The sequence below is a fragment of the Pelobates fuscus genome, chromosome 12, assembly GCF_036172605.1.
Source record: "Pelobates fuscus isolate aPelFus1 chromosome 12, aPelFus1.pri, whole genome shotgun sequence".
Taxonomy (NCBI): Eukaryota; Metazoa; Chordata; class Amphibia; order Anura; family Pelobatidae; genus Pelobates; species Pelobates fuscus.
This window is the reverse complement of record NC_086328.1, coordinates 138,225,324-138,240,802: the sequence shown is the minus strand read 5'-3', so window position 1 is coordinate 138,240,802 and position 15,479 is coordinate 138,225,324. Positions and strand designations below refer to the sequence as shown.

Below are 15,479 nucleotides of genomic sequence, written 5' to 3'. Positions count from 1 at the left end.
CGATCATATTCCAAACTTTTATCTTCCATACCTCTTAATCCAATCATATTCCAAACTTTTATCTTCCATACCTCTTAATCCGATCATATTCCAAACTTGTATCTTCCATACCTCTTAATCCGATCATATTCCAAACTTTTATCTTCCATACCTCTTAATCCGATTATATTCCAAACTTTTATCTTCCATACCTCTTAATCCGATTATATTCCAAACTTTTATCTTCCATACCTCTTAATCCGATTATATTCCAAACTTTTATCTTCCATACCTCTTAATCCGATCATATTCCAAACTTGTATCTTCCATACCTCTTAACCCGATCATATTCCAAACTTGTATCTTCCATACCTCTTAATCCGATCATATTCCAAACTTGTATCTTCCATACCTCTTAATCCGATCATATTCCAAACTTTTATCTTCCATACCTCTTAATCCGATCATATTCCACCCTTTGTCAGTCTTTATTTATCTTACTAAGGGTTCCATTTAAAACCATATCCTATTCTTACCTATAAAGCTCTCTGTAACAGAGCTCCAATCTAAATATTCTCACTAATCAACATACATGTTCCACTCTAAACCCCCACTCTGCCAACAATGTATACCTTCCCTCTGTTTGCACAGTATGCCAACTCTCCTCCTAGATCTGCATTCTTCTTAAGGAATGCCTCGCTGGTCAATTAGAATTGTGTCTTCAGTAATTACCCACTTCTTTAAGACGGCTTATTAACTAACAGTTTGAATTCTTTCCCAAGTTTTACCTGCCCTTTTTCTTTACTTCTCACAATGTTTTCCCTATTCCAGTTATATGTAACTGTTTACACTATTAATACACGTAGCAACCCATCTTTACCTTGATTAACCTGAACGTATTTATTACTGTTTCTGTAATTTTACCCCTACTTCCTCTGGATTGTAATGTTGTGAGAGCCAGTCCGTCACCACTTGTTCTTATATATGGAATTTACACGTACGTCTCAACCACCTATTGTGCAGTAATATTTCAGCATTTACAAATAATATTAATTATAGTCACATAACCGATGCTTATTATATAGTCCTATAAAGGCTTGCTATCTGACCTAAATATAATAATACGCAGATAAAGAATGACTTATTTAGCTTTTCCTCCCTAAATGGCATTCAGATGTCACACTCTCACACTTTACCAAATGGACAGTTAATAAATAGAAGTTATTTGTACCCATCTCAATGGCACTAAGCTACGAATTTCACACCTAAACACCCATCCCTTCATCTCAAAATGCATCATAATACACAGTCTGGAAAAGAGGTCGGCATTGGAATTCCTTACTGGTAAATTAAAAAGGTAAGCAAACCACGCTCATTTACACAATTTCATTATACCAGATGAGCCTGCGAAAAATACGCTAATTTGCATTAATTGGCATGTCTGTGCTTTTTCAAAGAAAAAAAAAGAAAAAGCTCAATATATAAAAAAAAAACTGATTATATGAATACTAGCTACTTTTATGGACTGGATTTAAAAAATGGTGTTACACATTACAATTGCCCTTTAAGGTTATGGCAGGATGAGGTTCGTGGAATGGATTAAGAGGAAAAGCCTCCAGATTATTGTAATGTTTTCTGGATCTGGTGAAGGTAGAAGGGAGTGTGTAACTGTTACTTTAGGTATATTACATTATATACTGATATTAATGGAAATGAACATTTCGAGTCCTTCAATGTCTGATAGTACCATGATAGTACCATGGAGAGCAACCAGGCCAGCAGGCTCTTAGCGACTCATACAGTGGGTACCAATTACTAGAGAATAGTTACTTTTGTATATGTTACATAAAAGACATAATATATATTCATCCAGAGCAAACGGATCCTATTGATGATAATTAAGCATGGTATCTTTGTTTAGTAGACAACCCCAATCTCTAAATACTAATAACCTTTTCTTTTCATTTCAAAAAAACGTTCAACTTACAGATATCGTTATATATGAAATGTGTCACGGATAGATGAAAACTAAAATAACATCGCCCTTGGTTGGCTATGCTCATTTCTATTCTATGGATAACTAATCCAGTTATGAGGGTTTGTCCTTATAGACAATTCACTATCGGTAGACTTACAACATTTTCTCCTGCAACAAATATTTCTCTAATTTAGACACTAAAGTGAAAATTCATAAAACAGCTAATTAATCAAATATAATAACAGGATAAATTCAATAAGCTGCTACTCACAATATATCAGTACACTTCATCCGTACACCCAAAACAAAAACAAAAAATGTTAAACAGTGGAGCGCTTCACGGTTTTTAACCTATGTCCAATTAATAAGTTGGACAAAGTGTAATAATCTCCTCTATATTGTAGAAAATACTAAAATGCATACACCGTATAAAGTGCAAAAGGGCTAATCATATGACCCTCACAACAGCAAATATAATTTAAATATACATAAAATATATCAGTGTAGAATTCACAAAAAATACTTGCAAATACTAAAAAACAACAACATGAATAATACAGTAGTTATGTGCAACAATCACACAATGTGCATCATGAGCAGAACAATGTGCAAAAACTGCCATAGAAATTGCAAATTGCAATAAAAAATAATACCCTTTTGTGGTCCATTTTTCTTGGCAAGTATACCTCAAAAAGCAAAAATGACGCACACAAAGTGCAGATGGTATAAACAATACAATCTGAGAGAAATATGGATATAGTAAAAACTTTTGATATGCCCACTCACATTTTAAAGAGCCAGAATAGCAGCTCTAAAACGTAAGCATTGGAGCTCATTATGGGCAGATTTTCCACTCAATCAGAACGGTAAAAGAAAACACATTGTGAAATACCCCTAAGTAGCAAAAACAACAGATACACAAATAAGTTCCACTCACATAGTTCAGAGCCTGGGAACTGGCTCAGTTAAAGCACTTGGGTGTATATATTTGGGGTAGTACCCAACCCTCGAAAAGCAGCTCTCACGATGTAACCCAAATAAAATTGGCATATAACTATGCTCCAATATAAAATGTAATTTTATTAATAAAAGAAATATCTAGCTAGATATAAAATGACTAGACAGCATGAAACAATGTAGAGATGAATCGTGAAATGTGTTTCCCCTTTGAAGGCTTCTAGTCAATGATTCAATCACTGGTGTTGTTAATTTACATCCTCCTTGGTGACATCGTTGGCATGCGTTCGAAGCCTCGCTTCTGGCTTGTCCTAAATACCTTCCAACAACTTACATCAATAACTGGATCTCTGGCTGGTTCCGGCTGCAATCAGTCTATTATCTACAGCTGCACAGGTAACATCATAATTCATGTTCCGGTGTTAACCATCAGATTAATTTGCATTCCAATTTGTGTTCCGGCAGCCAAAATGCTGCCATTGCACGGTCCCGGCGGCCAGACTACCTTCCAGCTGCCATTGCAGCATGTGTTCCGGCAGCCCTGGTAACCTATATACTGGTTTTCTTCCACCCTCTCATCTTCCTACTCAGCTACTTTTAGCTCATATTTCTCATCCTCTCCATCATTCGAACCTTTTAACTTTCTCAATATTCCATCTTCCTCTGCATTTCTTCAGCCTTATCAATCCTACACATTATTTTTGTCATTTTACTTCTAGTCTATCATTTTCTAAATGTTGATCGATATTTACAGCCTCTCATTGTTGCTCCCACACTCTGTGGGATCTCTTTATTGTCTTCAAATCTTCTAGTCGCACTGTCTTGCCCACACTTTAATTATCCTTTTATTGTACTCCTACCCCAACACACTCTGCCAGTCTAATTACTGCTTTCCCTTTAGCAACAGCTAAACAACATTTAAATCACTGTATCACCTCACACAACAAGGTACCTTCCACTGGTATATATGCAGCCCAAGAGCCTTCCGTTACTATGTGTCACTGTGCGGGATTGTAGCTTAATTCTTGCCCTCTCCGAAAACCTTTAAAATAATTAATAACCTCATCTCCCGCACCACATGATCTTGGCAGATAAGACCCATTAAGGGCATATCACTGGCAATTATGTAAGGAATAAAGACTTTTCTTGAACAGTGATATGTGAAGATATCAATGTAAAAAGTAAATGGTGGCATGGGTGCAAATGATCTGTTAATGCATGGACCTTCTACTCCACAAACATCTATTACAGTCCACAACACAACAACGGCTGGTTACCAAAATGATTATTCTTTGCCTGTCCATGGGAGGACACCAAACAAGTCCCCATCCAACGTTCCATGGGATAGGCATCTAATATTTCACCTAGGCTGCCATCTGGCTCATATTCTGTTCATGAGAGTTTTTTTTCACTCTCTCTTGGTCTGCCTTATTGCCACACTGCTGTCCACTTCCGAACCATGCCTATGTGTGCTGTGCCACCTATTTCAAAGTCAAATATTTCCTAGAGATCATTTGTGTCCAAGAGAAACCTAATTTAGGGACTTTTGAAAGGATAAACATAGGAAATATATCACTCTGTTACCCATAACAAATATATCTTAGTCATCTTAGTTAATTATAATCAAATACTATTTATCATCTTCACACCCGTAAAATATCATCCTTGTCTTCTCCTGACTATTTCCTAAGCTCTCAGAAGCTGATTTGTAAATTGGTGCTGTGTAATCCTGAACTTAGCATTTCTGTACATTATTATGTATTGTTAAATGTTAAATCTAGCACAGAAGATAATCAACATCAGATGATTATAAACAGGCAATGGCGAGTTCAGAATAACTTACCATAAGCATCTCGCTTGTTAAAGAGTTCACCAGATCTGAAACGGAAGATCGCTGATCATTTTTCCGTTCAGCTTCGTCTGGCTGTGCCTGTCCCGGCACTCCTGATGCATTTGTGGTTTTTGTTCCTGCTGGTAATCTTCAAGGAGAGAGGGAGAAGAAAGATGTTAGAAATGTATCTGAAATCTCTTGGTGATGGTCTGGTATGTTTTAATGATGTACTCTGTGGCAAGGGTCCATTAGAGGTCCTAAAAGGTCATCTATAGAACTCCATATAGGGTTTACGACCATCAGATGGTCTCAATCATTTAATTAATCAGATATTTATGCACGTTAATAAATCGTTCTGAAAATGTTCATGTAGCTCTCTGGAGTGTCTAATAAAAATATGAACTGTGTCTCCTCTCAATGTCATTAAGGGTGAGTCACTTTATCTCTGTGTTCATCAAACGTAAATAAACCGCTTTATGCAGGACTCCATGCCTAGAACATGGTATGAAACTGGTGTGTAAAGAAACATTGTAACATAATGAGCTAAACATTGAATATTCTCGGCAAATGTGATTGTGTTTGGAATTCTCTATGCCCCATTATCTGTCAAGGTTTGTAACATCAGTTTATCCAGGGATAGTCAGATACGCATCAGTGGCTATCAGGGAAAATACTTGTATAACAAACCCTTGGGGCGTTATGGGACATCACTAAACGCATGCACATGGTAAGACCCCCGCTCCGTGGACATCTGCAGGCAGTAGCTCTGTGTAACACCACTCAGCGTAGCTCGCTTTGTAAAATTGCTCATTTGAGAAACGAGGTTTAGTTTTAGGACATTACAACAAATAAGTGGCAGAATCTCAAAGTGCAGCAAGTTTTGCTTGGCTTAGTGTGCTCAACGTCAAGCTACCGTGGTGACAAAAGGTCAAAATGGAGCATGTACCTTTTGAATGAGCATCGTTCTATAACTAAAGGATGCTGTCATAAAGTGGCGTAGATGCCCACGCTGAAAGGGATTGAATAGCTATTGAATGGATGAAAATGAAAATGAAATCAAACAATAGTAAGCACAGAAAATAAAGGGAAAGAGAGATATTTTTATAGGTGCATGTTGTGTAAAATTCTCAGAGAAATCGTTGTTCTTTAATGATGTCTGACAAATGCATGTGTAATGCAGTCAGTATGTGCAACGAGGCTCAGGGTAACTCACGCACTTACAGACATCTATCATTAGGCAATCTACATCATGCACATAGCGCTTGTTAATTAAATAGGAACCTACCTAGTGTTTAATGTCTGCACACCTGTCTCTGCAACTTGTTAATTTATATACCTACGTACGTGCATATAAAATGCATACTGTGTCCATAATGCTAGCCTAAGACTCGGTCTCTCTTTCTCTCTAGATATATAGCTATCTCACTGACTATCCCACAGCTGGATAATAGCAAGGGCTGGGGTGAGTTTACCTGAGATTTGTAACTACATTTTAAACAGTAATGTTATCTGTAGGGTTTAGAATACACAAACGTGTTTTATTACTGCCCAAAGCAAGTAACCAGATATAAATCCAGAATATAATTACCTATACACCACTTACCCTCCAACATTTAACACAGTTATATTATTGTGCGGAGGGTTTTCATGGTGCGGCAACTGATAGGAAGTTTAAAGGATCACTATAGTGTCAGGAACGCAAACACGTATTCCTGACCCTATAGTGTTAAAACCACCATCTAGCCCCCCTGCCCCCTCTTGTCAAGTCTGGAGCTGTTGCCTCTTCCCCTCATCTGACTGCTTGCCTGACATCATCAGAAATTATTCTCTCAGCCAATCACAATGCTTTCCCATAGGATTGGCTGAGACTGTCAATGAGCCAGATTAGGGGGAGAACCATCACATGCCAAACACAGCCCTGGCCAATCAGCATCTCCTTATAGAGATGTATTGAATCAACGTATCTCTATGAGGGAAGTTCAGGGTCTCCATGAAGAGAGTGGAGATACTAAATGACAGTCACACTGTGCAGCACTGCCCCAGGAAGCGCCTCTAGCAGCCATCTGAGGATTGGCCAGTGGAGTTATCCATAGGCTGTAATGTAAACACAGTGTTTACTGCAAAAAGCCTGTAGGGACTGATTATACTCACCAGAACAAATACAATAAGCTGTAGTTGTTCTGATGACTATAGTGTCCCTTTAAGTGTCTTGGTCACCGACTGTAGTTATTTATTCAATTGTTCAATCCGAACAAGAACAAATATATTTTTTTACACAGGTGTACACAGTAATTACTGAAAATATTTATTTTATTCATGTGTTTCTCAGTAGAGATACATGGCATTATTAGTAAAGCCCTTAAATAGGACACTTATCTTCTCATAAACAGAGTCTGTCTGTCTACTGAATGATTTTCCATAAATGTATAATGGTGAGAATTGTATAAATAATGTATTTTTTATTACTGTGTGTTGTATATTTCCAATTTAGAATTTGTCATAGTGCAGGTAACAATGTGGGGACTTGATGATTCTCCCTGACTCTACGCTGGTGCTCCCATTACATCATCTAGTGGATACATTGTATATATGGCTCCTGAGTGCCACTTTGGAAGTGCTTTGTTTGCTAAGAAGGAAATCTGAACACAAAGGCTGAGGGAGCAGAGGGTGGTGAGACAGAGATTTCAGATGGAGAAAATAAACAAGTACCGGGAAGAGACAAAGACAGATAAAAAGCCATAGATCTAAAACGGGAAGAGACTCACCTTTCTAGATTGGGTGAAGGGAGCTAAACAATATATATATATACTGTACACACACACACATATATATATATATAGAGAGAGATAAAGTGACACATCAGAGATTATTCATTAACTTGATATAATACTCTGCTCTCCATATAAAAGCAAATCACTCCAATTTGAATGTGATTGGTTATCTATGGACAACACATTTTCACGGAGATATTGCTCGTTGCACACTTCACATGGAGATATTTATCTGGGCATAGACACAAAGGGGAATGAGATACGGCTGTACATAGTCTAAAACAGGAACAGAAAAAGATACATAGTGTGATACCGCAAAATAAAGGATAATGCGCTGATACAATATTGCACTCACAAGATCAAGTGCCTGCCCGGATAAACTTGGGCGGCTGGACGTCTCCACTCTCCACTGGAACTCCAAGCGGACCAAAAAATGGAATGAGACTTCAATGTAGGTAGGTAAAATAAATATTCAAATTTATTGCAATAAAGAGGCTATAAATTTTAGCCGTATTGAATAAAATAAAAGCAAAAAAGAGGTCCTACGCGTTTCGTTCCTATGCAAAGGAACTTCCTCAGGGACCAAGATACAAATCAATAAAATCAATCAGTACAAAAATGCATACAATGGTATCCCTCCCAATAAGTCTCTATAAATAGGACTAAGCCTTTAGTTCATTGGTGGATCCGGTGGGAGTTACCCTTAATTCATGATCCTGTTCAGTTGTGGAGTATCCATCAAACTTGTTCTGGGTAACTCCCACCGGATCCACCAATTAACTAAAGGCTTAGTCCTATTTATAGAGACTTATTGGGGGGATACCATTGTATGCATTTTTGTACTGATTGATTTTATTGATTTGTATCTTGGTCCCTGAGGAAGTTCCTTTGCATAGGAACGAAACGCGTAGGACCTCTTTTTTGCTTTTATTTTATTCAATACGGCTAAAATTTATAGCCTCTTTATTGCAATAAATTTGAATATTTATTTTACCTACCTACATTGAAGTCTCATTCCATTTTTTGGTCCGCTTGGAGTTCCAGTGGAGAGTGGAGACGTCCAGCCGCCCAAGTTTATCCGGGCAGGCACTTGTTCTGGCGATTTATTCACTTTGATCTTGTGAGTGCAATATTGTATCAGCGCATTATCCTTTATTTTTCTGTATCACACTATGTATCTTTTTCTGTTCCTGTTTTAGATTATGTACAGCCGTATCTCATTCCCCTTTGTGTCTATGTATATGTTGTAAAAGGTCGGGAACTGGGCCACGACCTTGAAAGGCTGTTTTAACTACACCAGATAAGTATAAGTATATTTAGATTCCATTGTCACTTATTTGGAGGTATCATATACATATATACTGTTTGTATTTGTTGTGCATTTATCTGGGCATATTGTATCTTCTCTAATGATTAGTGTAATATGACCTGAGTATGTTAGATTATATACATGTGTCTATGTGTGTTATTTACCTCGTGTATCTCATGCTATTAAATACTTGGTTGTACATAAAACTAATGTAACTCTGATACAACCTATGTGAAACCCAATTCTTCATTGAACCCCTTCATATCTGATGGTGGTGACACATTAATCCAGCTATAACTGCCAGGTGTTCAGAAGGTATCTCCAGAATAACCTATGATCAATGTGTCATAGGGTCTCGGACCTGGTCCAAAGGCCTCCCGAGCCGAGGAGGTTTTAGGATTACTGACACATGTGATTCATGTGATGAGGTCCTGAAAACCTTCCCTGCGGTGACATATACCAGTCAGCTTCAAAGACCTTTAAAATAAATAGGACAGTTTCAACGTGAGATTTAGGTTTTCATCCCAATTTTAAATGACTGTGGTACCGGTAAGGCTTTGAAAGAAACCCATGCCAGAACCAAAAAGAAGAAGAGGATACGTGGCCAAAAAGGCCACCGATATGTTCAAAATGTTAACATGTTTTTGTTCTAGGGGGGTTTAAAAGGGACTGCCTTGAAATGTTCTCTTGGGTTTCAACATTCCCCTGAAAGTGAAAAACTGAATAAGGAGCAGAGGTTAAACAGTGATGGGAAAAAGGCCAGCATAGACATTATTAATATCACAGGCAAGAAGGATAGAGGCAGTACCCGCATGCAGAGCTCAAGCACACCAACAGGGACAGTAACGAAAATATTATACAGTGAATACAGAATGAGAGATAGATACAAGGGGTTACACAAAATTAGGATTCAGCATTGGTGACTCACAAAGCCAGCGGCTAAAAGGATCGCTGTCCTGGTAAAAATCTAAGCAGATGAATAAAAGGTGTATGGGGGATTGGGGTAAGAAGGCAATAGGAGCAGAGTACTATGGGGAAAGGAACAGGGGGGATTGCTGTGTGTGAAAGAGAACAGACAGGTCAAAGTTAGTGAAATAAGTGACCGGTATTGAGCCGGTGAGGTAGAGAATAGACAGGGAGAGAGAGCAGCACATGTTAGCATTGAGAAAGCCACACTGAAAGCGTTAAAACAGACATATCTGATATGGAGGGCACATCCCTGCAGGAGAACACACATGTTAAACATTTTGAAAGAGCAAGACCGTCAATACTAGAGGGGCACGCACAGCTACGCTAAATCTTCTATTATTAACCAGCAGGGAAAAAGTTAACCGGTTACATATATGTTGCTGCACCAGGCTTCCATTTATTTGCCACCTCCCCGTTACACATTTATCAAGAGCTGAAAAAAACCATCTCCACGCCATATGCTCCTAATCAAATCATTTCTTGACACATACATTCTAAAGAATACCGTGGGAGTTGGACTATTTTTGTTTTTTATTCACTGCCCAGAGAATGTCTCACCGTATGACAGATATAGGCCAATGTAAGACAATGTTTAGTGTTCGGACCTTTAAAGATGGCTGTCTGTATTGCTCCCAGGTGTCTGTACATGTGAAATGGCTAATCTGGGGCAGCATGTGCAATGCTTGTGATCCAGAGGGGATTTGTATGTACCGTCACATGTTCAGGGAGGGCTCGATGCTCTCGCTGTTATGAATTATAAATTAGCATTTTCAAACAGTTGGAATTACAAAGTAAAAAAAAGGAGCAACAAGAAAAATGAATGTTCCAAATATAGAGCATCGTTTGCAAAGCATTCGGGAATTAACTGTGAGGAGCGGGGATCAAGGACAGAGAGTGAGGGTGATCACATACACAGGCATACACGCACACACACACACACACACGCACACACACACTCTATATGTCTTCACTTGTCTGTTTAACTGCATTCTATCACTAGGAATTGTACAGTCAGTGCCATAGAACGTTCAATGTTATCTGGAGATAAACAGCCATGCGTGTTACACTCAATCACGGCAACCCATGGATTCCTAGTACAATGTTTTATGTGGAGTAACTGGATATACAGAGCTGTGTGTTACATTGTATTAATATATAGCTGTGTGTTACATTGTATTAATATATAGCTGTGTGTTACATTGTATAATACATAGCCGTGTGTTACATTGTATTAATATATAGCTGTGTGTTACATTGTATTAATATATAGCCGTGTGTTACATTGTATTAATATATAGCTGTGTGTTACATTGTATTAATATATAGCTGTGTGTTACATTGTATTAATATATAGCCGTGTGTTACATTGTATTAATATATAGCCGTGTGTTACATTGTATAAATATATAGCTGTGTGTTACATTGTATTAATACATAGCTGTGTGTTACATTGTATTAATATATAGCCGTGTGTTACATTGTATAAATATATAGCTGTGTGTTACATTGTATTAATACATAGCCATGTGTTACATTGTATTAATAATAGGGATTGTAGCAGATGGTACCAGGGCTGTCCTAAAAGACTGTAATAATATTGCAATTCGTGTGTTGTTTCTGTTTCTATGGTTAAAATGTATGTGGGATTCGTATGATTGTTCGGTAATTTCCATCCGTACTCCATACGAATGTAAACTACCGAACCAATAGACCACCCCAGAGAGAAATGTGTACCTCATTAAGCGTTCACACTTCTCTAACCGCAGGTTAATCGGTACTTTAGTGATGTATCTGGGTGGCCGCCGTTCTGTATACAAACACGTGGCAGCAGCCATCAGCCGCCCGTTCGGTAGGTTCAAAGTACCGAACAAGGGGATTCATACGAATACAAGATTAATCGTGGATGGCAGTATTTTTTTTTAAATAAAAAAAAAATTAAATGAATAAAAAATACTGTCATCCACGATTAATCTTGTATGTGTATGAATCCCCTTGTTCGGTACTTTGAACCTACCGAACGGGAGGCTGATTAGCCTTCCCGTTCGGGAGTTACGGAGCCCTGGAGGTCTCAGCCGTGTTTGGGTAATCGAGTGTCCGATTTGAGTTCCAGACACTCGACGACCAAACACCGCTGAGATTTTCGTGCGTAAGATGGCCGCCGCCACGTGTTCGTATACCGAACGGCGGCCACCCAGATACATCACTAAAGTACCGATTAACCTGCGGTTAGAGAAGTGTGAACGCTTAATGAGGTACACACTTCTCTCTGGGGTGGTCTATTGGTTCGGTAGTTTACATTCGTATGGAGTACGGATGGAAACTACCGAACAATCATACGAATCCCACATACATTTTAACCATAGAAACAGAAACAACACACGAATTGCAATATTATTACAGTCTTTTAGGACAGCCCTGGTACCATTTGCTACAGGGATCAATGTACTCCAGAAAGCTCACATCCAGTTTATAATGTTTTCCACAAGCCTCTGGTACAAAAACAGTTAAAAGTTCTAAAATCTGATTAATTTTATATCTTGAAATCAAGATCACGCAGCCTGAGACAACCCCCTGGGCTTTGCACCCGCATCTTCCCTTAGTTAGAGCTGGATAAAAGGTCTGTTTGCAGATTCCAGTTCCGAACACGCTCGCATTGTCTCTGAGGCCTTGAACAACAGTGACTGAATGCTATTAGGCGCTTGGTATAAAAAGCAGCTTGCTGATTTCGCAGCATTTCCAAGGGACCGCTTTTAGTGCCGGGGTTTGAATAAACATGATTTGCCTGGTATGCAAGGTGGAGTATAAAGAATATTTACGCAGATTGTTCACTCATCTTCTCAGTTACTCACTCCACAGCATTGTGGTCAAGACATCCATGAACAATACGTGTTAATCTAGCTTTATAATTCTAAACTTACAATGTGTCTCTCGTCCTTTCAATTTTGGATGAACTACTATCTTTGGTTTGTCCATTATGCCTTAAATATCTTGTGATGACTGGTACCAGTATCTCAAGCTTATGGTACTCTCAAGTCACCAGATAATACATCAAGTGCTCAGCTACCTGTGAAGAACAGGACCCTTGCAGATGTTTATTTGGACTTCTTAGAGGAGTGTTAGCCAACTAGTTGTGAAGCTCCTTAGAATTAATCAATTCTTAGTGGGCCTATGGATGGTGACCTTGGCATAGACTATTGTCCAGGGGTAGGCAACATTCAGCACTCCAGGTGTTGTGAACTACATCTCCCCTGGTGCTTTGCCAGCAATTTGGCTGTAAGAGCCTTAGGGGAGATATAGTCCACAACATCTGAAGTGCTGAAGGTTGCCTACACCTGGATTATGGCAATGGTAACACTGGACAAGCAATTTTAGCTTTGGGGGACATAGGCTGGTGAGCTGCTCATCTGGGAGATCCACACACACTGAAGGGGACTAGAGAGGACGTCTGTACTAATCGTTGTGTCATTAATGGACTGCAGCTGGTTTCACATGGTGACTCTCCTCGATTCCATGTGTTTGAGATGACACTCCAGTGTTCCTCTGGTTGTGTGTGGATCCACGTTGTCATTTCCACCTTAAAGAGCACCATTGGTATCATTAAAGAGAATCTGCACTCGTTAAATTGCCACGTATTTCATATTAGTGGAGCAGACAGCAGCAGATTTCTTTATTCTGGGGCTCAGGATTTGAGAACAATTTAACAAGTAACCATAGAAATGCAGTCATCACTTGAATCCAATCCTTCAATTTCACAGGGGCCAGTAAATTACAGACGAAAAATGGTTATAGCACAACCGCAGTCCGTTGATTTTTAATGAAAAAAAAAAGTCTCCATGGATTATAAGTAGGTCTGGTCATGCATGCACATTAATGAGCAATTAGTATGAGAGCTGATGATGGGAAGGTAACTCCGAAATGGAATTCAGAATGGTTTCAGATTAGTTAATTACGTTAATCCTTTTAAAGGTGGCATAGAATGTCACAAAGTGTAGACAGCAATGATGTGTCACATGAACCATGGGCCATAATGCTTGGCCAGTCTAAGACATCACTGTGCATTATGGGGAATGTAGTTCACAAACATCTTAGTTGCCAGTGTTAGCCACCATTCTGATGCAATATTTCTTTTTTTTTTTTACACACAAATTAGTTGTTGTTTAATAAACAGGACCTGCTTATATCTTCAGCGGCATGCTTAGTTCATGAAAGAGTGGCATTTAAGCTCCAGATAATTTAGAGACTAACCCTAGATGTGACGCTGCTTGAATCCTGGTTTTATTCAGGAAGTTCCTTCTTAGACACCACCGTTTCAGACTGAATTAGAACTGCAGTTTTAAGAATATCATGCTGCAGGGCATACAGAAGACAGCAGCCAAGTATCTGTCCAGAGAGCCATGAGCTTAGTCGAGGCAGACACAAGTTATAAACTTCCACACCAGCTGTTACTCAGTTTAATTTTAGCTTTTAAAAGTGACAATACAGAATAGAATGATATCATAAAAGCAGGATGAGTGTTATACAGGGACTTCCTCCCAGTATGACTAGTCTCTCTGTGTCCTTCCGAAGATTGGGTGGATGTGGGCCATTTCATGTTTATAGTGCCTTCTAGGCCAGTTTTTGCTTCATACGACTGATCAAGACTCAAGAACGGTCCAGGCTGCTTCTAAAAATCACAGACTCCAGAATCCAAACCATAAACTGCTGCAAATCCAAAGGCCAACCCTGTAATATATGGCTCTCAATGCAATCTGTTTCATTCCTAATGTAACACAAAAATTGTACTACATTCTTTCACTGGTCCACGGACAATTCATCGAGATCGAGGTATTTGCAATGTTTGCAATTCAGCAAATGTACTGCACTTCATAGAACTGGTGAATAGGTATTTTCAAATGATTTTGTTGGAAGATGTTCTTTAACACAGGAATTCATATAAGACTCTACACACTACAACAGAATAAAACCAAGGATAGCACCTGCCAATCAATGTGGAGGTTGTAGAAGTTTATAGATACACAGATACATCTCTCTTTATGCACATTTTAACGTCCATCAATTAAATGTTGGGTAGCTGCATCAGTAAAGGAAAATTATAATAAATCTCGAGCATTTTTCAGAAACACGTCACTCCTGGAAAAAAAGATTTTTCATCCTCTGTGCCCGCAGCTTATCTGAATGAAGAACTAGGTAAAAGGCAAAGATCATGATCAAAACACTCTGTGAGAGCAGATGGATACCTGCAGCACCATTTAACTCGCAGTTCCTTCTTAGCCAGAGGAGACGTCAATGTTTTGCAGAAGTTTATAATCAGACAGGAGTAAATATTTTTTGCTTAAAAGTCTGGACACGACTGTGAAGGGTTGAACTAGGCTTAGAGACATGGTGGGCAAGGATGAGAATTCCAAAGGCCTTATGGTCAACTTCAAGAAACAAGACACTCAATAATGAGTCGCATATATCCAGATACTGGAATGATGGCTTAGAGTTGGCTGTCTAGTACTCACGGTTCTAAACCTCTTCATAATGACAGATGATACGTTAGAATTGTCATGATATTGTATTTAATCTTCATCAGCCCACAGAACCATCAGCAACAGCCAGCAACAAACCAACATTCTCTAAACATGTCCAATTTTACAAATGAAGGTAAGGTATTAATAAAATGAGTTCCATGCTGTATTTTTA

At 38.7% G+C, this 15,479-nt stretch overlaps 1 protein-coding gene across 4 annotated transcripts in view; it reads right to left on the bottom strand.

Moving 5' to 3' along the window:
• SYT7 (synaptotagmin 7) overlaps window positions 1-15,479 on the bottom strand; it is a 269,778-nt gene that overhangs the window by 62,438 nt on the left and 191,861 nt on the right. For all 4 annotated transcript variants that reach the window (XM_063438636.1, XM_063438637.1, XM_063438638.1 and 1 more), the window contains one exon: window positions 4,758-4,893. In XM_063438636.1, the coding sequence (XP_063294706.1) occupies window positions 4,758-4,893 (136 nt within the window). The remainder of the gene's footprint in view (window positions 1-4,757; window positions 4,894-15,479) is intronic.